At 41.9% G+C, this 25,932-nt stretch overlaps 1 protein-coding gene across 1 annotated transcript; it reads left to right on the forward strand.

Annotated features, from left to right (window-relative positions):
• TRIM9 (tripartite motif containing 9) lies at positions 1-24,918 on the forward strand. Its single transcript, XM_049614093.1, has 5 exons — positions 1-141; positions 12,079-12,189; positions 13,524-13,677; positions 21,423-21,580; positions 22,774-24,918. Exons 1-5 carry the CDS (start codon positions 1-3, stop codon positions 22,960-22,962), a joined length of 753 nt encoding a protein of 250 aa, XP_049470050.1. The 3' UTR covers positions 22,963-24,918.
• The last annotated feature ends 1,014 nt before the right edge of the window (positions 24,919-25,932 follow it).

Below are 25,932 nucleotides of genomic sequence, written 5' to 3' on the forward strand. Positions count from 1 at the left end.
ATGTGCTTTCTCATGCAGGAGAACAGTGTGGAGTTCGAGGCTTGCCTGGTGGCCCAGTGTGATGCCCTCATCGATGCCCTCAACAGAAGGAAAGCCCAGCTGCTCGCACGTGTCAACAAGGAGCATGAGCACAAGCTGAAGGTGAGTGCTGCTCCATGGGGAGAGGAGAAAGCCAAGGAGCCAGGCTCCCAGGGCCGGGATGGACAGGCTAGATGGGTGGGCCAGATGCCCACAGTCTTGGTGGCCAGTGGCCTGGAGAGCAAGGAGCAAGCATCCCTTCATTCCCCACACACTCCCTCATTTACCTCAGTGATATTTATTGAATGACTCCCCTGGGCCAAGAATTGCTCTGAGTGTAGGCACAATTAAATAAATAAAAATCACTGCCCTCATGAGGCTTATTTTCCACCAGAAGGGATAAACAGTAAGCAAGATAAGTAAAATACGCAATATTTAGTAAAAAAAAAAAAAAAAAAAAAAAAAAAAAAAAAAAAAAAAAAAAAAAAGCTAAGAAAAATAATAAGGATTAGGGGATGGAAGTCCTAGGAAAGGGGGTTGAAGTTTTAGACGAGGTGGCCAGAGTGGCCATACCGAGGCAAAAGGTATTTTTGAAATGGGAATGGAAACCATGCTTTCCAGAAGACAAACAAGGTTTTTCTTAACTTCTGAAGTGAACTGTGTGACGGGACGGCTACACAGACTTTTGTCATCGCACAGTGGAGTTGATTGATTATGAGTGTGGGCCCTATTGGCAAAAGGATTGGTCCTCCTGGAGACATCTGATACCCCATCCACTCCCTCACTGGAGCAGGACAACAAGATGTGAGAGCAGGCTGGAGACATGGGAACAACCCCGCAGGAGGGAGCCCAGAAGTAGGCAGTCAGCAGAGGTCCACATGCATGGCCAGTAAGCCCCAGGGTAACTACCAGTGGGTAGAGGATATGAGGTGCACAATGTTGGCCTGACGTTAGGGTAGAGGGAGAGGTAAGGTCTGACCACAGGCCCTTTGTTGGGGTTAGGCAGCCAACTTCAGGGAGCTCATGATGTGGGCAGCAGGCAATGGATACAACCTCACGTGAGCTCATGAATGGCCCTGTGAGCCTCAGATACCCCAGCAGGTTGGAAACAGGCTATAGTCCCTGAAGAATAGGGGAAGGCCCCATTGTTAAACTAATGGGATTCCAGTAGGAAAACCAAGGGAGAAATGAAGAAATAAGAGAGCACAGCTTGCAAGATTTGGGGCTCAAGCTTAGTGGCAGGGAAGCTTCATCAAACAGGGCCAGCACCCATTTCATGGGTACCAGAAACAAGGCAATAAACTAGTTGCCAACTAGGGCATGAGACCTGGGCAAGACCCGCAGCAAGACTGGCAATGCTGAGCCCTGAGCAGCAGTCACCAACCTTCCAACTTTATGCCCCAGCCACACACCAGGACCCGGAGCCCCAGGGGGCTCAGCCAGAAGGCAGGGAGACAGGCAACAAGATAAAGAACAACCTCTCCCCAGGGAAGCTTAACAGTTTTCTCCAAAAGTAAGAAAACCCCAACTCCAGCTTCCTCCTCTAAGAGGCTCCCTCCTCCGCTGCCCACCTGCTGCAAAACATTTAGAGCCACACACCTGCTTCTTCCTGCCCCAAAGTCAGAGCAATAATGTGGCTGGAATATAAACCTTTCTCCCCTGCCTTTGTGGCTTGCCCAGGTGTCGCTCTGAGAGGGCCTATGGAACTCAATCAGGCAGACGGCAGAGCTGGGGCAACAAAGTCCAGAAAGAGCCCTTGAGGGCTCTGCCCTGTGATGAAGTCTGCTGGCCTGACTTCCTGGGTGCTGTATCAGGGCCATGTCTCTCCACATGTTCCTGATGAGGGAGCAGCAGTGCAATCTTATCAAGGAGAGGTACTGTAGATTCCTTGATAAAGAAAATTGTGTGCCTTGAAGTTAAATCTGAACCAGGAAGGAGTTTGGAAAGAAAAGTGCACAGGGCTCTAATGTTCAGAGAGCCTCAGCCTGTTGGCTTAGACAGTGAAGCGAGGCTGGCGATTATAACCCTGCTTCCAGAGATGCCATTGCTGTTTCTTGGTGGTGGCTCTTACTGGAAAACCCTCTTAGGTTCATCTTAGAATGCACTCAAACCTGATTCCGTCACCTGCTCTGACATTACTAAACGATTGTTGCTATTGCCCTTCATGTAACACTCTTCAGAAACCCGGAACTTTTATTATTATGGTGGAACTCAGAATACTAGAGCCACCTAAAATAAAACCACAGCTATCTTCAGGAAATGAGCTGGACAGCTGGATTTTCTCTCTAAATAGTAGACCAACCGTTTTAGTAGGTAGCCACCAGATTTTAACTTGTTCTCAGTGGAAATCTCTTTTTTAAGACATTTCAGACACTTTCTTGGTATCTTTAAGCAGAACGCAGTGAACCATTTGTGATAAACCACATAGTGACTGTAGCCGCAACTCCAGGTTTTCTGCGTGGGAGAGACAAAAGGGCAGTGACCTGGACAGAAAAGGGAATCAAGGATTGAGAAAGTATCACTTCTCCATGTCAAACGGTAGCAGAGGGGCGTGAAAGCCCCCCCAGGTGCCTCTGCTCAGTGCTGCCTCTGCTGTAGGGGACTGTGCGAAAATCAGTTAATGGAGGGACTGCAGAGGAACCTGGCGACCTGCCCCAGCAGGGCACAGCGGTGTGCCCGGGGACACTGAGCAGCAGCAGCTGCCTGCTCGCATTCCACCCTGCCCTGGGCGGCGTTCCCTGCCCCTGATCCCATAGGGCCACGGAAACAGGAGACAGGTGGCTGGCTGTCCCCCACGGCAGGAAAGCTGTTCTGTCTTCTGTCTCGAGCGATTTGTTTCTCTGCTGTTGCCAGTGGATTGTATGTCACTGCTTCTAAAAACAGCCAGCAGGGCCGACGCCGTGACTACTGATGCAGCCTCCAATTTCCCTCCCTCTGCTTTTCTCCCTCCTGCCTTTCCCCTTTCTTGTCATTTCTGTTGCTCCTCAGATTTGTGAGAAAAGACTGGCCTTTTATAGACATCGCTTGCCAAGCACAGTACTTCTTTCTGTCTTTGTTGGCTAACCCATCACTCATAGTCCGGCAAGGATAATCTTATGGTCTTCCGCTTCCCTTTGGCAGAGTTCTCTAGGGGCCCTGCTTTTTGCTGACAAAGAGGAGAGTTGTGTGTGTATTTTTCTGGCAACTTTCTCTCCTTGAGCAATCCAAAAGGCTAAGGATGCTGGAAAGTGAGTGTGTATAAAGACAGTCTTTATAATCTCCTCATGCCCCTCTCTGAAAGCACTGATTGCTTGAGCAGATTGAATAGTTCTGGTTCTGAGGCAAGCTGGCGCTGAGAGGTAAAGAGCCCAGATTCTGTGTCACAGAGAATGGGGTGTGAGGACACACTTTCTCACTTACTAGATCTCTAACTGTGGGCAAGCCTGTGGCTCAGTTTCTTTCACCTGTGTGTACAATCGGGCCAGAAGCAGTCATCACATCATAGGAAATTGCCAAGCACGTTAGCACAGTCCTCAATAAATATTAGCTATTACTGTTGTTATCATTGAGAGAGAATGCCTGGAAACCTGGTATCACTTAGTAAGTACACTGAAGAAGTTCTCCAAGGGACTGGCTTTCCATAATACTAGAGAATGTGGTGTAGAATTAGTCTATACACAGGCGTGATTGTCTCTGGACCTAGGAAAGTGGCTTGAGACATATGTATGCAGCTGTGACCGTATTTTAGGAATATTGTTTCTTAATACTATTCTTTGGTTTGAAAAAAAAAAAAACACTGGGAGCCACATATCTATTTTCAGGATGTGGTGAACTAATGAAATGTCAGAAGCTACTGACGGGGGAAAATTGCTTTTGAGCTTCCAAGGGATATTACTAACTCATGTTTTTGAGACTACTTGGGTGATATCCCCACAATAAGCACGGTAAACCGGAACCCCTGGGTGTCTTGTTCAAACTACATGGTTTTTTTTGTTGTTGTTGTTGTTGTTGACAAAATGTGAGCAGGGGAGGGACAGAGAGAGGGAGACACAGAATCCGAAGCGGGCTCTAGGCTCTGAGCTGTCAGCACAGAGCCCGACATGGGGCTCGAAACCATGAACCAGAAGATCATGACCTGAGCTAAAGTCAGACACTCAACTGACTGAGCCACTCAGGTGCCACATGAACTATATGTTTTGTTAACATCCTTTCTGGGCCTTCTTGACCTGAATAGGACCTTAGAGTATCCTCACCATCTGCGATCCTCACAGGGAATTTGTGACAACACTGAAGTGTGCCATTAATGAGATCTGTGCTTTTCTCGGGAAACTGACAATGTCATTTTTCTTTTGGTAGGCCCAAAGAAATATCAGAGAATTATTTTTATTTATGTAACGCTCAGAATTTGAAGTAATTCCACAATGATCTTAAATACATACTTGCTCCAGTATTTTAGAGTAAATTCATATGTGTGCGAAACAAAGTGACAGGTTTCTTCTTGGTCACCTTTCAATTCTAAGATTCTTGGGAAGAAAAAAAGTTATAGTTATTCAAAAATATCCCCCCAAAAATCTAGGCTTTAATTTCCATGTGTGGCCGGTAAATGAACGTACCAACAAAATCATGGAGCGAGTGTGCTGAGGGATAACGATAAAGTGTACTGTTTTTACAGCAGCCAACACATCCCAATTGTAACTATACACAGGTTTGATTTTGAATCCAAGTGTACTGTTGGATCTTGTTAGAATCATTCTCATTATGGTGACAATTATCTTGGTTGTTATTTACCATGTATTGCGTATCATGTTCCCATTATGTTTATTAAAAAATTATACAGTCATAACATTAAGAGTACACATTTACACTAGGGATATTACCGGCTTGTCGAATTGCTTACTTAAGCTATTTGCCATTGTCTTAAAACAAACAAGTAACCCTTGATTTAGATTGGGGTGGGGGATGGGGAAGAAAGAGAGGGAGGGAGGGTGGAAGACAGACCTATCCAAGTCCACAAAATTTTGTTTAAATAATCAGATATGATTTAACGGGCTACAGACTTTACTAGAAAGAAAAATCAGGGTGCCTGGATGGCTTAGTTAGTTAAGTGTCCACCTTTGGCTTAGGTCATGGTCTCATGGTTCGTGAGTTCGAGCCCCGCATCGGTCTCTGTGCTGACAGCTCAGAGCCTGGAGCTTGCTTCAGATTCTGTGTCTCCCTCTCTCTTTCTCTCTCTCTGCCCCTCTCCTGCTCATGTTCACTCTGTCTCTCTTTCTCTTTCTCTCTCTCTCAAAAATAAACATTAAAAAAAAATTTAATAAAAATAAAAGAGAAAGAAAAAGCAACAAATTTAACCCAATAATCAGCACAATCCCAGTAAAACTACTGGCAACAAGTTCTGTTAAGTCCATTACAGTCAAGACATTTGGAAAGATCGGGCACACCAAAACACTTGAAACCTTTGGCTGCCATTAGGGGTCCAACCCTAAAATTTTAATCACAATCATTTTTGATTATAAGCCTATCATTAAGGGGGAATTCATTTGGCAAATTCTGTGATCCTCTGCTTCCTACCACGTAGGAGCAGAAGTCACAGAGGGACAATACAGAACAGAGTGCCCAGGGTGCCCGTGGAATCACCGGGCACCACACACACAGCTGGAGCTCACCAAAGCTACGGGACATACTCCTGAACACCCCGTACCCGCTTTGGCAACGTCCATGAAGGGCAGTCACAGACCTTTGACGCCCTTTGCCTGAACCTAGACATGAGTGACATTCCTTACCTCCAGAGGGCACTAAACACATACTTTGAAGATGGCAATCTAGTGAGTCTCCCTGAGCCTCACAGCCTAGGAAACACCACATTGTATGCATCACTTCCACTGCGGGTGAGCATAAATAGTGTCCTCCTGTGTGGATGGGTCCGCACCACCATGCTTCTGTCTCCAAATGACTTGTGTTTCCTCACTAACTTCTCTGTACAAGGATGTAGTATTCTACACACTAAGAGCATGCTTTCTTTGCATATTCCACCCAACGTTTATTGATGAGGCTATTGGTGACATTTACATTTCTGGAATGGAAAGTTCAGTTTTGCTGTTAAAATCTCAAGCGTTTCTCAAAACAGGTACATGTCTTACTCATTTGATAGGGCTAACTGATCCTTTTCTTGATGAAAAACTCAAAGCCTCAAGAAACTGTCTTTGAAATGATTAGTTGCCAATGTGAGTAATTAATAACACTCGTACAGAAGAGTGGTACCAAGAGAAAGGGGAAATATTTGCCTCTAACCATGTGGGAGAATGGTGGCATGTGAGAAATTTAAAAAGCTCCCCCTTAATATAAATGCCTCTAAGTGTCACTGAATATAGTGATAATATAGAAGATAAAATTCTACCCTAGGGGGAGAAAAAGAGAATTCATTATTTTATTAGCTGAACCTCGTGGCCAAAGCACTTCACCTGTAACTCACAAATGAGTCAATTCCAGGCATTAGTTAGTCATCTTGCTTCAGGAATGATGGTGCATATAGAAATTTCCTCCATTGACCAAAAGGACCTGTGAAGAATACATTTTTCAAGCTTGCATCTTGAAAGTACTTGTACCTTACATTAAAAAAAAAGAGGTTACTTTATACTTGGGAGAAACTGTTTTAAACTGTGATGGGAAGGGATATATTTAAGAACAAATTTCTTAAAATAGGAGACAGAATGTTAGTGTTGACTTAGACTAAAAATTCATTAGTGGTATCTCTCCAGACTCCAGGACGAACGAAAATACTATGAGCGAAAGTATTTATTAAAAATAAGAAAGAAAGAACAAAAGAAAGAAAGAAAGAAAGAAAGAAAGAAAGAAAGAATTTTAAAGAGCCGTATGCAAGATGGGAGAGGTGAACAGAGGTAGAGAAAGGGTATCGAGGTCAAATTGGATAAAATAAGGAAATTCACCCTAATTGGCTTCAGTTCTTGCTGCTGGTTGTGTTACCTGAGCTGAGTGGAGGGAGGAGATTGGTCTACTAGAGATGGGATGGAAAAATGTAGTTGTAGATAGAACAAAATCTTACACTTATATACTGTATAAGCTTTCGTGGATTGCTCTATGCTACCAAAAAAGTTCAAGCATTCAGAGGGAATGCTCAATTCCCCCTTTCCAAAGTGTCAGTGACATATCTTGACCCAAGGAATGACCTTCATAAATTTGCCACTTAGCAAAGTAAAGCTGTTCAAGCAAGCAATAAGACTTGCCATCCCGAACAGATGGGGACTGCTAATAAAATGGTGAAAGCCTTCTCTGAAACCATGAACTAAAGATTAACTCATTGTCCCAGAGCTAGTTTAGGCTTTACTGCAGATGAAAGCAGGAAGATTGTTTCCCAGTCCCTATTTGTGTCATTCCTGTCACTTGCACATTTCCTTCCTGAGAAAAGGAACTCTTAACTCCAGCCAGCAGCAAACACGTTGCCAACGGTTTCTCCGGAGCATCCAAGCAACTGCACAGAAATGTGGAACCCAAAGAAAAAGTGACATGGCCTCACTTCCTAGGGATTGTTTTCCATACAAAAATATAATGTAAAATAAATAATAATAGTAAATAGTAGAAATAACACAGAGTGAAGAAGGTAACGAGAGAGCTGATAAAGACACGCAATTGAAGAAAAAATATTTATACTCTTAAAAGATCTAACTATTTGGCTAATTTCCATAAGATGGAAAATCTTGCCAAATTAATTCAAAAACTAGACGTCAATTGCAACACATCCAAAAGTACCGCCTCTGGGAAACCTGAAGTTTAATTTTGAGTAGTGAATTTTTAAATAATTTTTTTATGTTTATTTTTAAGAGAGAGAGAGAGAGGATGCAAGCAGGAGAGGGGCAGAGAGAGAGGGAGACACAGAATCCGAACGAAGCAGGCTCCAGTCTCTGAGCTGTCAGCGCAGAGCCCAACGCAGCCACAAGCGATGAGATCATGACCTGAGCCAAAGTTGGATGCTTAACTGACTGAGCCACCCAGGTGCCCCAAGCAGTGATTTTTATCACTGGCTACTGTGACCATTGTGAAGTGGTTGATTAACAGGTAAAATGATGGACCCAAATCCATTGTTGCAACAGTGGGAGTTGAGAGCCAGGAGCTCAGGAATAGTGAGTCCTTCCAAGAAGCTTGAACCATGGAACACAGGAGCAAATGGCAAATGGCAATGGCAAACCCCCACTGAAACTCACCAACTCTTTGGCACTGCAACAATGAAGTTTCCTAAGAGTAGTCAGAGAGACCCAATGCTCAGCTCCTTTGGCATCAAATAAATCTTACTTGAGAAGAAATTTGTAGAAGCAAACAGAATTTTATGAGGCCTGATTAATGTATTTATTTCAGCTTTTCAGTCATAAAATTATCATTGATCTGAATGCTCTGGAAAGTAAATACAACAATTCAAGTCTATTTTGCTTCAAAAGCTAACTCGCTTTGGGTTACAATGCCCAGACCTAATCCGTGCTTGTTATTCAGACTGGAGCACCAGTCACTTCTGCACAGTCCTAGGACAGATGCCATTTGGTTAGTGAATGATGACTGCTGAGGTTTCTGCTAGCTAGAGGCGTTGATGCACTGGCTACCAAAATATAACAACATTTTCTGAGAACAATTTACTTAAGCCTATTATAGCAGAGAGAAGTAGCAGATTAGCTTTAGGTCACCTGTCCTGCATTTTTTGTTTCACTTATGCGTGAGGTTTTCTCCCCACTAAGGAGTAGAAATTTAACCTTCTGTTAAAAAGGTTAAACTTTCCGTTTAAAAAATAAAATAAAATAATTTCCATCCCTTGAGCAGAATACTAGATGCCAGAAGAAAATAAGTCAACCAGTGAATTTTAAATTTGATCTCCCTTCTACCTGTCAAAATCAGTCTTCACATCAAAGTTGGTTTCTTTCGCCAATTCTGATAAGGAGATTTTTAAATCCTACATTTTATTTTTTGTTTTTCTTTTACTAAAATTTAAAAAGTGATAACAAATCATCTGTCAAAAAATTAGGAGATTCCATAGAGCCAAAACAATCATGTAAAAGGAAAAACTTGGAGTTCTCACACTTCCTGTTTACGTAACTTACAGCAAAGCTACAAAATTCCAAACAGTGTAGTATGGCATGGAAACAAACATATAGGCCACTGGAATTGAATAAAGAGCCCAGAACTAAACCTACACATATATGGTAAAATGATTTTTGACAAGGGTTCCAAGACCATTCAATGGGGAAAGGGCAGATTTACAACAAATGACACTGGGAAAATTGGCTATCCACATGCAAAAGAATGAAGTCGGGCCATTACCTAACACCGTATACAAAAATTAACTCAAATTGGATCAAAGACTTAAATGTAAGAAGTAAAACTATAAAACTCTTAAGTGGAAACACGGGGCAAATGCTTCACAATGCTGGATTTGGCAATGATTTCTTGGGTATTGCACCAGAGGCACAGGCAACAAAGGAAAAGGTAGACAAAAATGTATAAATTTTGTGCATCAGAAGACAATAACAACAACAAAACCAATTAAAAAATGGGCAAAAGACTTGAATAGACATTTCTCCAAAGGAGATAAAGTGGCCAATAAGCACATGAAAAGATGCTCAACATCACTAGTTATTAGGGAAATGCAAATCAAAACCACAATGAGCTACACTTCACACCCATTAAGATGGCTATTATTATTTTTAAAAAAAACCAGATAGCGATAAGTATCACAGGGTGTGGAGAAATTGGAACTCTTGTGCACTGCTGATGGGAATATAAAATGGTGCAGCTGCTGTGGAAAATGGTATAATGATTTCTAAAAAAAATAAAATAAAATAGAATTATCATGTGATCCAGAAATTTCACTTCAGGCTATCTACCCAAAAGCAGTGAAACGGGGACTTCCACAGATACTTACATAGCCATATTCATAACAGCTTTATTTACAATAGCCAAAAGGTGGAAGCAACCCCAATGTCCATCAACAGATGAATGGATAAACAAAATGTGGTGTAAACCTGCAATGGAATATTATTCAGTCTTACAAAGAAGGAAATTTTGACGCCAGCTACAACATGGGTAAACCTTGAAGACATCATGCTAAGTGAAACAAGCCAGTCATAGAAGAGCAAATATTGTATGATATTATATTATCTGAGAGCGCTAGAGTAGTCAAATCCATAGACACAGAAAGTAGAATGGTGGTTTCCAGGGTCCAGGGGGGAGGGGAGAATGGAGAGTTATTGTTTAATGAGTACAAAATTTTAGTTTGGAAAAATAAAAAAGTTCTGGAGATGGACGGTGATGATAGTTACATAACAATATGAATGTATTGAGTACAATATGAATGCCATATAATTATCCAATTAAAAATAGATAAAATGGTAAATTTTATGTTATATATGTTTCATCACACACAAAAAAATTAGAAACAAAGACCAGCAATAATAAATGGATGAATTTATTCAAAAAATTAGGAATTTAGGGACACGTGGGTGGCTCAGTTGGTTGAACGTCCAACTCTTGATTTCAGCTCAGGTCAAGATCTCACGGTTAGTGGGACTGTGCCTGCATGGGCTCTGCACCAACAGCCCAGAGCCTGCTTGGGATTCTCTCTCTCTCTTCATCTCTCTCTGCCCTTCCCCTGCTCGCACGTGCATGCCTGCGTGTGCTCTCTCTCTCAATCTCAAAATAAATAAATGAACTTTTTAAAAATTAGGAGGAATTTAAATGTCCAAAAATAGAGGAACAGGAATGATTAAATAAATTATGATAACCCACTCAGTGGGATATTTATGTAGCCAGTAACATTTATTGATGGTGGCAACATGTAAAATGACTATAGTATAGTGCTAAGTGGGAAGGAGGTAAAATTGTCACATATTACGATCGCAACTATACATATATCTAGCTCAAGGATAAAACCTGAAAGGAAATATCAAAATCCTTTAAAAATCTTCAGTAGAGTGATGAGATGATTGCTTTTTGGTGTAGTTTCCAATTGCTTTTGAAAGTAAATGAAACATCCTTTAATGGAAGGTGTATAATCAAAACTAAAAAGAAGGAACAAAGAAAAAGGTTTTCAATAATTAATATTAAAACTCCTTTTAGTTATTATTTGTAAAAATCCAGAAGGCTGGATATTTCTGAGGCTTTTGCAAAGTAGTATAAATATCGAGGATGTAAGCAATTGAGGTTCCTAGAAAACACTTGTTCAACTCTAGCTTCAGAAACCACTTCAGGATTTGGGTCACTGAGCAGAGGACACAGAAAATGAACATCTTTGAAGAAAGAAACTTTTCAAGGACTGTCATGTGTTTGACACTGGGCAAAGACAACTTCCCAGAGGCAGAAACTGCATGTTCAGAGAGAGGCCTTTCTAGGTTAAACCAGACTCACAGCATGGTAAATAGAGAGCCTTTAAAACTGCTTTCCCAAATGAGGCAGTGATTGCTTCTAAGTGGGTTATTCTCAAAACTTAATTCTGCATCCGTCTTTCTCTGGCTTACTTGTGGTTATTAGCTCATTGTCTTTCAGCAAGTTTCACCTTTAACCTCACCCCACCACCCCCTCAGGAAAAAGAATCAGAATGAGAAGGAACTGGTTCGGATGGTGACATCTGCTCTTTAGAAGAGACAGGCACAGGGTGGGAGCAGGTGGGTGACTGTTCCCAGAACAGAAGCTGCAGCCACACCTCGGGTTACGCAGCTCCTTTGTAGACTCCCAGCGACCTCCCACTTAGAACAGCTCACAGTATCAGCTTCCCAGAAGACGGAAAGAAGGGGGAATTAGGAAGATGTCCCTTCAGGCACCAGAGTAACCAGCTTCCTGGGCTTCCACCATCTGCATGCCTTTCTGATGGGTCCTGTTGTTACCAGTCCCTGTAATAAAAGCATTTATACAATCTGTCTTCTGGAGCCATTGTCCACAGCAGACACTGCCACAAAATATTCTCATACATTTATTCCATTCCATGATGCTCTTGGAATATGGTTTGAAGAAGCTTTCTAATGTCCCAGTTTGCTTCTTTTTTACCCTCTGCCATTTTGGACCACTCTGTTCTCTCATCAACCCTAGGTGGTTCGAGATCAGATCTCTCACTGCACAGTGAAATTGCGCCAGACCACAGGTCTCATGGAGTACTGCTTGGAGGTCATTAAGGAAAATGATCCCAGTGGCTTTTTACAGGTGAGTGCCAGCTAGTTTCTACTTCAGATTCTCAATGTCCCATGAGACTGAGTCTCCGATGCCAGGGTGGACTCCTAACAGCTCTTGGAGAGCCAGGATCCCCTCCACAATGAAACCCACCTTCAGACTGCCATGCATATATGGGTGCCGGCAAAACTCCATTGACTTGTTGGAAGCCTTGGCCCCCATGTGCTACAAGATTGAGCAGCGCGTGGGCTTTTTAAAATTTGTTTTTGCTCATGTTTAATCTTGAAAATGTAATTCCCTTTAAGTTTCCCCCAAAGCAGAGCTACTGACTTGCCTAAGAATTGAGTCCCTTTCCACTAATTTCTTGGACAATTTGGTCAGCTAGAAATGTCTAAATATGCAAGGCTTCTACCTTCTTGACAGTTCCTACTGGCCAGTTATTCAGTGATTTCCTAAATAAAGTGAAGGTTTTTCATTGCTTGGATTTCTCATGATTTCTTCAGTATTGTTTTAATGAGATGTGCTGATGTCAGCTGAATTTTACTTAAGTTTTGATCGTAATGATTAAGGGACCTTTTATTAAGGAATACATAGATTATCCTTCCAACTCACATTCTGTCAAACTGGCCAAGAATGACAGAGGGAGATTAAATACAAGAAGTGGAAGAGGTCTCTATCAAAGAATAAAGTGATACAGTCAGATGATCTGCTTTAAAGTGTAAGAAATTCCACTTTACAGATTACCATATGCAGCCTCTCTACTATTTTATAAAACTCATTTCTGGAGCACCTGGGTGGTTCAGTCGGTTGAGACTTCGGCTTGAGTTTGTGGGTTTGAGCCCCACATTGGGCTCTGTGCTGGTGTTGCAGGGCCTGCTTGGGATTCTCTCTCTCTCTCTCTCTCTCTCTCTCTCTCTCTCTCTCTCTCTCTCCCCCTTCCCCACTTTCTCAAAATAATTATTTCTTATTTCTCAAAATAAATAAATAAACTTAAAAAAAACCCTCATTTCCAAGTTTTGACAGGAAACCCACACCTCCTCTTAGAAACTTAGGGTTGTTGGTGCTAGTAGGATTAATTGATCACCAACATATTATGATCAGTCATAAATAGCATGAGCATATATCCAGGGTTGTCTATTAGAGCAATTAACAGCTGCTAATTATTTCTAGTGGCCCCCTCTGACTCACAAAAGGACCGAGATTTGCATGGGTCACTCTTATCAGAAGAGACTCCTCACTGCCTACACGGAGACAGGAAGGGTATGAGTCCCAAAGTGGTTTGGTAAAGCTCCCAGAGAGTGGAGGAGCAGCGTTCTGTGTCCAGTGTGGTGTTATATTTCTTAGGCTGTGGTCTTTGATGTGATTAGATTTCTGACGCCCTCATAAGGAGAGTGCACCTGACTGAGGATCAGTGGGGGAAAGGCACGCTCACTCCCAGGATGACCACGGACTTTGACCTGAGTCTGGACAACAGCCCTCTGCTGCAATCCATTCACCAACTCGACTTCGTACAGATGAAAGGTATGTGCCTGCATCTCCCTAAACAGAGCAACATCCCGGGTGGATACTGGTGCTGGTGCTTGAAGCAGGATCAAGGCTTTGTGCCAGATTGCTGCAAAAAAAAAAAAAAAAAAAAGGCAGCTGCCAGGTTTATGAATCACCTAAGGGGTGAGGAAGTAAACACACACACTTCTGGTTAATGGTACAGAAATCTAGAGTGGCTCCTATCTTATCACATAAAGGAAATATATGGTTGTAGCAGTGGGACCTAACTCTCAGAAAGTCAGATAAATTCAGATAAACTCAATGCTTGCCTCTTTGAGAGTCTTAGAAATTTCACAAGCCTAATATCAGGGGATCGCTGACGTTAAAAAGTTAAGGAGATAGAGACAGCATCACTGTACATAAATAAAATCTTGTTACAGAAAGTAACCCAGTTACTGAATCAAGGCAGTTGAGAACTGAAGTGACTGCTTCCACGTGGATAGGTAGTGAGCAAATGGCTGAGCATGAAATCAGTGGGACTTTGAGAGGATCCCAGTTGGCTTGCCAAAACTGATCAGGAAAATGCAAGCCTGGTTACCGAAGGAAAATGAAAATTTGAGACAAGTTTTAACTTTTTAAACTTGTTGGCTTATGTGATACAGGGATATGCAAGATCTCTCTGAGATGTTTTTGGGGTGGCTGATGGGAAATGCAAGTACCTAAAATTACTCTTACAAAGAAAAATAAAAAGCCAACCATGCAACAATATTTTTATGGCTGTGTAGGTAATATCCATTTGGGCAATATTCTGACTTCTTTTTAACTTTCATTTTGCACTATTTATACATTCACAAGAAGATGCAAAACTAGTAAGGAGAGGTCCAGTATACCCTTAGCCCAGTTTCCATCAATGGTTCCATCTTGCATAATTAGCATATCAAAACCAGGAAGTTAACATTGGTACAGTGTATATGTATGACTGTGCCATTTTGTCACATGTGAAGACTCATATAACCACCGCTGCAGTCAAGATACAGAACCACTGTATCACCACAAAGATCTCATGCTACCCCATTATCACCATACAGTCATACCCATGCCCCTCCCCTCTGTCACCTCCAATCCCTGGATTCTTCTGTTCTTCATCTCTGTAATTTTGTCGTTTTCTAATATTTTTTTAAAACTGAAGAAATGTATTTGCTCTCTGCTTTTCCTAATTTAAGCATCCACATAATAAAGGACTTAGAATCCAGCACTTTAAAATTTTTGGTTTTTTAAGAAAAATCTACATACTTCCTTTTATTAGACAGAAAACCGTCTAACCCAGCAAGTTTTAAGGCTATACGCTTGTAGCTTCCATCATGCAGCTAAACTCACCCCTGTACCTTGTACAAGTACCTCTCTCATCCCTTTAATAGATTTTTGCTCTTTTATTTTCAGTTTTCTCACTTTTTGTTTAATATGTATGGCTTTGGGATGGTGCCTTCATTAATTTTTGGAGGAAGTACTATAAAGATTGTAAATAAAAGCACTTTGGTGCAGTAATAAAAATGTTTAGCCTTTGCCGACTGCTTACCAAACCAAATAAGTGCTTCACGTGAATTAACTCAGTTTATTCTCACAGCCCTAGTATGTAGCTGAGGAAACTGAAGCACAGGAAGACTGGATAACTTGCCTGAATTCACACAGCTGGGAGTGACAGGGCAGAGATTCAAAACCAGGGAGTGAGGTTCCGGAATCTCACTTGTCCTCATTATAACACAACTTCCAGTTTGTGTTATAATGTTACTGTGTAATGAACTGGCTTCTTCAAGGAATAACTGAATTGCTCTCTTAAATTTCAGAAATTTAATTTTTTGTTACAGCGAGTCTTTCTTACTGTTTAAATTTTTTTTCTTTCACACCCACATGGTGACCTGTGAAATACAGCCATCAGAGTAATATAGGGAGCCCCGGGTAAATCCCCCTCAATCAGCCTCTCTCTGTACCTAGTTCTCCCAATAATGTAAAATCATTAAAAGGTTATGTCACAAAACAGCTCAGGGGAGAAAATATGTCCCAAAGGACAAGGGAAGGGCTTTTGGTGGAAGCGGAAAAAAAAAATGAACCAACCCAATTAGCCTTGGTGATGGAACAGGCAGAGGGTAAAAGCCTCAGGGCTTTCAAATGCTTTCATTGCCTGACCAAGCCCTCTCCTCCCCCATTTGCTGTCCTTCTGAATCACGCCCATCTGCCCAGAGTGGAGTCCAGGCCAGTTGGCAGGATGGGAACAATTGTGTTGGAGTGAACAGGCCCTTCATCTGGTATGGGAACTGCAGATTCGTGTGCTGTGTGTCACAGACCACATTCCTAAAGCAACGTCACTCAGCCATGTAAAGCTGCCTACAGAAATATGCGTGAACATGGCTGTGTGCACGCTCCACTAAAGTCTGTACACACGGCAGAGAATACCAAGCACTGTAAAGATCAAAACGCAGAACACAATCACAGCAAAAATTCACCTGGAATGCAAAATTATCCCAAACAGTTATTTCTGAAGTTCATATAACAGGCCATTTGGCATGAGACTGGATTATTCCATTTTCCTTTTCTTTTTAACACTTCCTATTAATTTAATTTACTTCTGATTAGTGTCCTTCTACAGAGCTCATTTATATGCTTTGCTTTGTGCTCATTAAGTTTAATTAATTCAGTGAGAGCCAAGTCCTCTATAGACTCTAAATAATTTTTACCTGTCAGATGTCTTTGATGGAAAGAAAAAGCCAAAAGGTCATGAGGCAACAGATCTTAGCTAGCTATAGTTAAAACTACTCCTACCGGCCTTTTTGAGACCTGTCAACATACACAACTGTGCCCAGTGTAGTGTTAGACATTTTTTTCCCTTAGGCTCTTCTTGGTCAGTTTAATAAACTGCACTTTCACAGCTTGTCAGTAAAAATATCTCAAGAAACTGTACCCCAGAATCCATGCACAAATGGCCAAAATTTAAATAGCATTGAGAATGGTGCTAAAGTAATCTGACCATTGATACAGTACGTGTACTTACTAATATGTTTTCTAATAGTACTAAGTGGATTACAGTAGAAAGTTAAAAGATCTTCAAAGCTACTTAAAATATGCATTTAAACTTATGACTCAAGATAGGTGTGTTGCTGGTTTTTAAATGTTTCTAGTTAGGCCAGCAACTATTCAGCAAGAATGCACTGCCTAAAATTATTCTCGTAGCCAAGGATTTAACTGATCTGCTCTTTCTTATTCTACATCTCCCTCAAGCAATTGAAATCTAAGTGGAGGGGCTCCTGGGTGACTCAGTCGGTTGAGCTTCCGACTTTGGCTCAGGTCATGATCTCACAGTCTGTGGGTTCGAGCCCTGCATCAGGCTCTGTGCTGACAGCTCAGAGCCTGGAGCCTGCTTCACAGTCTGTGTCTCCCTCTCTCTCTGACCCTCCCCCGTTCATGCTCTGTCTCTCTCTGTCTCAAAAATAAATAAAAAGAAAAGAAAGAAAGAAAGAAAGAAAGAAAGAAAGAAAGAAAGAAATCTAAGTGGAGAATGCCAGAACCTTCTTTATTCAAACATCTCCAGAAAAATATTAGCCCAGAATTGTTTTAAGTGTACAAGGTATCCTAAGGTTCATGAGTCAGTACTAAAATGAAATGCCAGCATGTTCATTCTGAACCAGGATAACACAGTGACCTAATGTTTTCCAAGCCTTTTTAGCACTTAGAGCGATGGCTGCTAATCCCTTAAGTGCCTCTTCTCACCTAAGAACACATTTGTCTTCATTAACTCATGTTGAATGTAAAAGCCTTGATTATGCACCAAGGTCATGGGCAGGGTCAGTGTGATGTGAACAGACCCTCTTATAAATCATGGAGAAAGAACACCTAGAGGTTTGTTTGGTGGGGATAGGGTTGAGCACAAATGCTGACTCACATGTAATTTGTTCATGCATGTGATCTGTTCATGGTTTGGAGGCCTGAAATGCTTGTCCTCAAAACCTACGTTCACATTTCTCTTTAACAGTGTACGAATGAGAGCTTTGCAGAAATGGTTTGTTGTCCCTCTAAAGTCTATATTTTACTCAGATGCCACTCGTATAGTTCAGCTACCGTAAAAAGGAGTGACGGTCCACCAAGGACATTCAGACAAGATGATTCAGTAGACTTGCATTCCCAACCACTGTAGCTCTTATGGTGAAATATTTTTCTTTTCTTCCTTCCTTCCTTTCTTTCTTTCTTTCTTTCTTCCTTTCTTTCTTTCTTTCTTTCTTCCTTCCTTCCTTCCTTTCTTTCTTTGTTTCTTTCTTTCTGCAATTTTTTCAAGTATAGTTGACACACAATGTTACATTAGTTTCAGATGAACAACATAGACATTTGACCAACTGCTACATTATGCTATGTGTGGTGAAATATTTCCTTAATTATACCAGCAAGTCTTGGGGAACTTTCTCATGGATGTTACAGGAAGCAAAAAGAGACATTCCTCCTGGAATTAGGCTGGGGACTTCCCTGTAGTACACTATTACTACACACCGGTGTAGTACAATTTAAACATACAGCCCCTGGAGCCAGTCTGCTTGGCTTCAAATCCTGGCTTTCCCACTTAGGTAGGAGCCATGAAAACTTTCTGTGTTTCAGTTTCCTCTTCTACACAATAGACATAATAATGGTACCCATTACTGTTGGGGTGCTGTGAAAATTACACGAGTGACTACATGGAAAGCCTCTCACCACACTTTCGGGCATTCAGTAAGTGCTCGAAAAGCAGCCCCTGCCATTATTTTTCATGTCCAGTGCGGGAGGCCATATGTCCTCACATGTCCTCATCATAGTCCTATGACCTTTCACAGAGGAATTCTGCCTAGTTGTGAGTGTTCACAATCTGAAGGATCTGGAAAAAAAAAATGATTATAAAAAAAAAAACTAAGCTATAATCTGAACCAGAATGGCTATTTGAAAACTTTAAGAACACACTGTTGCAGAATTTCATTTTGAGCCCAGGCTCAAGGAGGTCCCCTTCAAGGAGGTCAGTAAGAATAGCTGTTCCTTGTAACTAAGAAGAGAATTTTTAGCCAGAGACTTCGTTTTATGGTTAACAAAAATGCTAAGCACTAGTCTTCTGATCAGGGCAGGGGAAACTAGTTCTCTAGGAAAAACATAAACATCCAAGAATGATCATGAAAGTGTTAAGATTGAGATGGCTACAGCAGCCCAGTGACGCAGTTTTAATAAAATAAAACTTTTCTTAGAGTTCAGCCCAGGAACCGTGATGCTATCCATTTCCAAAACACAAATAATAAGTTAATTTGAAAATACTTTGGATTCTTATAGACCATTTGTTTTATACCTAATAAAGTGAAATAGGGTAATATAACACCCACTATAAAATCTGTTTTGCTAAAATGTCAGCCTTAGTCTTTACTAATGAGGCTGTAATTTTGTCACATTTGCCTTTTATAGGCAACATCACTTTGGAGTAAATAAGGAAACAGAAAAAATAATTTGAAGCACATCGAGAAATAGATGTAGACATGCAAATGTTTCTGTGGTCCTTCATTTTCCTCTCTCTCTCTCCTCCCTCTCCCTCCCTCCCTCCTTCTCTTCCTCAGCTTGATCTTTTGTGTGCTTATTTGTTTAAATCTGGACAATATTAAAATCTAAAGATTAGTGACTGGTTAGACTTTTTATTATCTTTCTGGTCTTTTAAAGTGTATCCGCTGAGGATTACAAATGAAGTTCCCATGTTTTAATTACATGTGACACCATGTGTTTCAATTAATCTGTTAATTATACCTATGCCTATACAAGGAAATCTGAGTTTCTTATCAGAGACATTGCAAGCATTTGCATGATTCAAGTTGAAACCATCTTGTGATGTTACTCTTTGATTTGAAAATTGATGAAATGTAAGCTGCCTGAAACATGAACAAAGGGAAAATGAAGACTGATAGGGCAGCTAATGAAATAAAGAAAGTCCAAGGAATTATTTTATGGTAGGCGCTGATTAATGAGGATAACTAACAGCAAATATCCCTGGGGAAAATCATTCCATGTCTCTAGAAGCCCTTTGAAGAACAGTTTGCTCAAACTTATTATAATCTACTCCACTGTTAATATGTTAAAATTTATTGTTTTTATAAACAAAAACCTTTTAATGACAAAGTAGCTCCCTAATACATGATAACCTAAAGCTAGCCCTCCAATTACAACTGTTAGGTGATGCCTGTTTATATGTAGATGATCATGAGGAGTTACATCTTTTCTCTCCTCCCCTTCCCATCCAGTCCTGTAGTCTATTTCTTGAACAAGGCAATGAATTCATTTCCTCTCCTCCATTTCCAGATGTTCTGGGACCTCCAAGGCTGCAGAAGCCACTGGTCTCTCCTAAGACCAACCGAACTCCATGCCATTGAAACCTGAAACGTGATTTCCCTTCCTAAACTCACCACCTCCATTAACTGCTCATAATTTTGGTTTAATTATGTTTGACCTAGTCACTCAGGCATGGTTTTATTGTATCACAGTCTTTTCTTACGTATAATTGACCTGCCTCACCTTCCCATTTCTTGTGTTATGGTCACTGCCTGTGTTTTCTACGTTGTCTACCATAGAACCTGCTTCTTCAACTGCTATTAAATAAGCCATCTTTTTGGTTGAGGTGATGGCAGGGAGCGTGTAACTCAATGTGTGACACAGAGTCCAATCTTCGTACAGCATACCAGGTGCCGTACAATTAACATTTGTTCGCTTAAATGTCCCTGGGTGTGGTCCAAACTGTTCCCCCCTATTGTTAAAGTGCTTTAAAGATTAATGTTTTGTTGCTGAAAAATATTTGAAGCAGTTCATAAAAACATTGTTTCCAAATACATATACTGAGTTTATATATTAGGAACTGGGATTATGTGTTACCTAACATTTCCACGTCTTTGTGTCTGAAGCCTCAACCACTCTGCAGTTTTAAGTAATAGAAAAGACTCTCGGCTCAAAATGGGGACAGGGGCATGTTGTGACTAGTAATACTGTGGCAGATTCTCACAAAGTCATGAGGACACCTTGACCCTCCCCTGCCAGGCCCCTTCTGCTCCCATACTACTCTCCAGGCTCACAGTTGGCGGTTCTACGCCCGCGGAAAGAGTGAACTTGAGCTAGCGTAGCTACCTTGAAAGAATGAGGTCAAGTTCCTCAGAAGTTTCGAAATGGCAAAAATCACTGTTTTTGTGTCACTTGGCACCAAATTTTCAAAAGCCAGTGTTATAACTACTTAATGCACACAAGACTTGAGTAGAATCACTGGTTTAAAAACAAAAAAAAAAAAAAAAAAAAAGGGATAGAACCTTAGAAGGACGATGGTTTCAGAGCTACTGCTCGGAAGGCAGTTCCAAGTTTATAAACTGGGGGGTCAAGGCACAGAATAAATTTTATGATAAAATTTTCAGCCATGTTGTGAGTTAAATAGACTTTAGCGGTCTGGACCGGAAACCCATCCCCCATGTAAAACGTGTCCCTTGGGGATGATGTCTTCAGTCCTCAAGGGGGCGAGAACAGAGCAGTTGTCTCCCCTCCAGTTAAGGTAGGAAGCCCCACCACCAGCTTGGGAGAAGGCAGCACGGCAGCTCAGGAACCATCCTCACTCCTGGAGACTCCGGAAGGGATCCAGTTCAGGTTGTCCCTGGGCCAGCTACTTAGTGGAGCCACGTGTTGATCAGGGGGATGTTAACATTCTGAGACACCGAAATGTTTGCAGCTCAACAGAAACCAGGGTCACACTAATTTCTGTTTAGCTTCCTCTCCAGTCCCAGCAACCCCCATCCTGCAGCTGGAGGAGTGTTGCACTCACAACAACAGCGCCACACTGTCCTGGAAACAGCCACCTCTGTCCACGGTGCCTGCCGAAGGCTACATTCTGGAGCTGGATGACGGCAACGGTGGTCAGTTTCGGGTAAGCAGAGAACCTGCTACTTGTCAACCAAGGCCACTGACCACCTCAGAGAGCCCACCGTGGGGTCTCAGGCCAAGCTTCCCCATGTCTCCTAGAGCCAGACCATCCTGGCAGGGCCTGCCTGCCCTTCAACTGAGGCTTGTGTTCTCCTTGAACCATTAAAGATGGATGATGGAGTCTCTGAGTAGAAACTGCCCTACGCTTCTTCAGAGAAAGCGGATGCAGTGCTGTAAGCTCTGGGGTCAGACTGCGTGCACCCATATCCGGACTCCACCATTTAGCTGTGTGACTGCCCATTTCTCGCCTCATTGAGCCCTCGGGACCCCCTCATTTGGAAAATGAGGATAATATTAACATGTACCTTATGCATTTTTGTTAAGAGTCAGTTAGACAACCCGTATGCAATTCTCAGCATGCCAGGATCCCCAACCCCAGTCGTGTTAGTATCCCACCAGACAGTCGTCATTTTAAGGCTGTGCTTGGAATACAAATTATTTTTACTCATTACATCAGCATAATGTTGCAAAGCATACAGCTAAAGAGGGAGGCACATGCCTAACCTATGCTAAAGATGCATTATGCTACGATTTATTTTAAGCCTTTGAAATGTCATTCTTCCTCCAGCCCCTGTTTCCTCCCCCTTCCCTCTGTACCACGATAAAACCGATATTCCTGTGACTTTGAGGGTAGTCTTTGTGACAGTTTCTGAAATTACCAGTGGAGTTATAAACATAGCAGAGACCACCCTCATGTTTTCAAACCAGTTTTTAAAAATCTCACGGAAGGATAAAGAGCTCGGTAGGTATAACATATTTATAAACGCCAAGCTAATAATAGTATGCATAATGCTAACTAAAGCACCCAGTTTTAATTTTTTAAGCCCTAGCCACTAGTAAGTGGCATTCATTAAGGTGTGAGGCCCATGCTAAATGTAAGGCACTGTGTCAATTTGCACACATGACCTCCATATATGCTCATATAGCAACTTCATAAAGTGGGCATTACTGTCCCCGTTTTACAGATGAGGAAACTGAGACGAAACGAGGTCAATTAAATGGCTTAGGATCTCACAGGATTTGAACCAGATCAGGCTGACACTAAAATGCCTGCTCCTAACCTCTGAGCGACAGTGCCTCCCCAACCCCTCACGGGAGATGGCGTTAAACGGTGGCCTGTTATTTGTTGACCCTCAGGAAGTGTATGTTGGAAAGGAGACGATGTGCACCGTGGACGGTCTTCACTTCAACAGCACATACAACGCTCGCATCAAGGCCTTCAACAAAACAGGAGTCAGCCAGTACAGCAAGACCCTGGTCCTCCAAACGTCTGAGGGTAAGGCCCTTCAGCAGTATCCCTCAGAGCGAGAACTTCGAGGCATCTAAAATGGCTGACAAGCCCGGAGGTAACCCCACCACTGCCCACATTCTCAAGTGTTTCCATGACTTGCTCTGCATTCTGGCACAAGGCCGCTGTTCCTCTCCTGCCGTTAGAGAGCCCATGGTATGTGGATGTGATCAAACCAAAGAGTCCACAGCAGCAGTTCAAATGGCCTGGGGCGTCGGCTTCCTTTGATAACATTCTAAATAAGCTGCAGTTGAAGAAGCTGAAAAATGAAGGCCTGAATGTCCCCCCACCCCACCCCGGTGTGTGACACAAATGTATCTAGGCTCTAGGGCAGGCTCCCATTCTCCACGATACACATCACTTGCCAGTTTTGCCCAGATGATTCTAAATTGCTTTGTAGTGCTTGCTTGTTTCTGAGGGTGGGACCGAGGTTCTTTCCAGCTGTGGATTTGTGTGACTGAACATGTTTCCAGTGGGTGTGGGTGCTAGAGCTGTTCAGAGAGGGCCTGTTGGCCACTCCTGGCTTCCCCAGCACGGACCGCTTCCATCTCACCCAAAGCCGAGGCCGGCGGCGCCTGGACTGAGGCTTCCTGTGGGCACCAAACAGGAAGTGACCAGCAACTCCGCATTACCTCGCCATTTTCACCTTTGCCCGTCCCTCTAGGCTTGGTCAGGCCACCTTAGGGCCACCACACAAGGTCACTCTCTAGCGAACACTCGCTTCTTGGCTGTACTGTAAATAGTTTGGCCATCAAAGGCAAGCCATTCCCCTTGGAAGAGGGGCTTGAATTTGATGACCGGGTATAACCTCTGAGGCTTTTAACATTTTCATTTTAAAAGCAATCACAGCACATGAAATTAAACCTATGAAGAGGTATTTGTGGTTGGTGCCAAAGCATTTTCAGACCCCCTGGGTGTCATTTTAATCACAGAAGTGACCCCCCACCGGCATTCCCCCATGACCTCCGTCTGCAGAACTATAATTGTGTTGATTTTGTTCAAATTCAAGATGTTAGCTAAAAGAACTGTGGTGGTGTTTTTTTCCCACGTCCCACAGACCTTGGCATGTGCCAGCCACCCTTAAAATGGTTCACATGGTTAAAAACAAGCACAACTTCAAATCCCACAGCAAGGTTGGCAGGTCCCTAGCCATACAAACCGTGCCTGGGGAGCAGGGGTAAGTCTGTGAGGGACGGTATTTAAAGAGAAGGATTCGCTGAAGGGAAAATGGCCGCGTGACCTATTCTCGTCGGGTTATGGGGATGTGGCAGCGGCAGCCTCCCAAATGATCACGTTAGCAACTTCTCTCTGGGATGACCTATCTGCTTGAGAGCAGTTGCCTCTTTTCCCAAAGCACCATGCTAAATGCTAAAGCCCTCAAGAGTTGCCTCGATGCAGGGCAGAAGGCCCTTCCTGATGATGGCCTCGTTTCCCACGTGCGTACCAGGCGTACAAGGCGGTTTGATTGAAGAGTGAAGTGCATGCCATCAGAGCAGGGAGCCAGTTTGCAGCAATGTTGCTAATATGTGTCATGAGACCTCCTATTTCTACTCATAATCCATCATGGAAATCATATTCTTCTGCTAAAATCAGTTATTAGCATAGCAGCTTGAGCATTCACGTTTCTCTTTTCATCCTGCAGGAGGATGTAGTTTCTCAGTTTCTCTTAATGTTCATAAGATTATGGTGTCTAATAAATTCCAGGATTGGAACTGCGATCCCCGTCACAGAACTGGGGGTCATTTTCTAAAAGAAACTAACGGAACAAGTCCTCTTCCAACAAAGAAACTGTACTGTAGAAATTAATTTCCTCCATGAATTTTATATATTGTGTACAAATATAAGGTATGTATCTAAATACAAAGAAAACCTTATCATCTTGTAGATATCAGTATTCTCTGTTACTGCCCAGAAGTGATTTTCTCATGATGAAATAAAGTTCACACACATACTTTCTCCATAACTTTGGTTTGTTCTATTTGTTTCTCCCTCATTCTAATCCATTCAAATGGTGAGACAAGGTCTAGAAAGCAAGAAAAAAAATATCATGAATGGCCAATTAAAAAGAAAAAAAAAGATTTGATCAACCTTGTAATAGAGAAAACCTAGAGAATTAAAGAGTCATATGTAGATATATATATATATGTGTGTGTGTATGTGTATACATATACATATATATGTATATGTATACACATACACACACACATATATATATATATTGGTTTTTTTTTTTAGAAATCAGTGAGAAAAATGCCATTGACAGAGATCAATACATTAACTGAACTTGTATTATCCTCTATTAATCTTACTTCCTACAGCTCCTGGAAAGGTTTGCTTTGGAAAACATTTTTTTCTTTGCTGCTATTGGGGGTGATGTGGTGGTTCATTTTAGCTTTCTATTGTAACAAATCTTGTGCGGTCTTCGTAGCAAGAGCTAACCCCTTTCCAAGTTTCAAAACAAAAATCTGTATTACAGAAGGGTATTATTTCATATGTGATAGCAAGTCTGACTTGTATTTACATGCATTTAGTCCGAGGTTTAAATCACTTATCACTTATACTGTTCGAACTGTCATAAAACCATCTGCTGACTTACAGGTAACATTATGCAGGGGAGATCACATGTCCACATTGTTAGAAATGCTGACCATTTTTTCTGACAGCAATTCTGTGTATTTATTGGGCAGTGTTTGGTAAATGTTCACTGTCTGTTACGCTGTGAGTTTAGAGGGTTGAGTAGATGTCGTCCCTGCTTTCATGAGCTTACAGTCTAGGAAGAGAGATGGTCCTGAAAAACACAGACACATGGCTAGTTATGTACATACAAGTTATTATAAACCCTGCGAAGGAAGGAAAAAGGACTAGTAGGAAGACATAATTTGTATGCGGGGGGGGGGGGGATTCATCGGGAAAACAATGAAAATAATGTAATTCAATGGAAATGATAAAGAATGTGTTATTAAAAGAGACAAGGAAAGGAAAATGCATTATTGGATGAATTCAAATGT

The sequence above is a fragment of the Panthera uncia genome (assembly GCF_023721935.1).
Source record: "Panthera uncia isolate 11264 chromosome B3 unlocalized genomic scaffold, Puncia_PCG_1.0 HiC_scaffold_1, whole genome shotgun sequence".
Classification (NCBI taxonomy): Eukaryota; Metazoa; Chordata; class Mammalia; order Carnivora; family Felidae; genus Panthera; species Panthera uncia.

What these genes read in the sequence shown, in the direction of transcription:
- TRIM9 (XM_049614093.1), top strand. Translation starts at nt 1, where the DNA reads ATGTGCTTTCTCATGCAGGAGAACAGTGTGGAGTTCGAGGCTTGCCTG. An exon ending in AGCATGAGCACAAGCTGAAG is followed by an intron (nt 142 to 12,078) that starts GTGAGTGCTGCT and finishes CATCAACCCTAG; the next exon opens with GTGGTTCGAGATCAGATCTC. An exon ending in CGACTTCGTACAGATGAAAG is followed by an intron (nt 13,678 to 21,422) that starts GTATGTGCCTGC and finishes ATTTCTGTTTAG; the next exon opens with CTTCCTCTCCAGTCCCAGCA.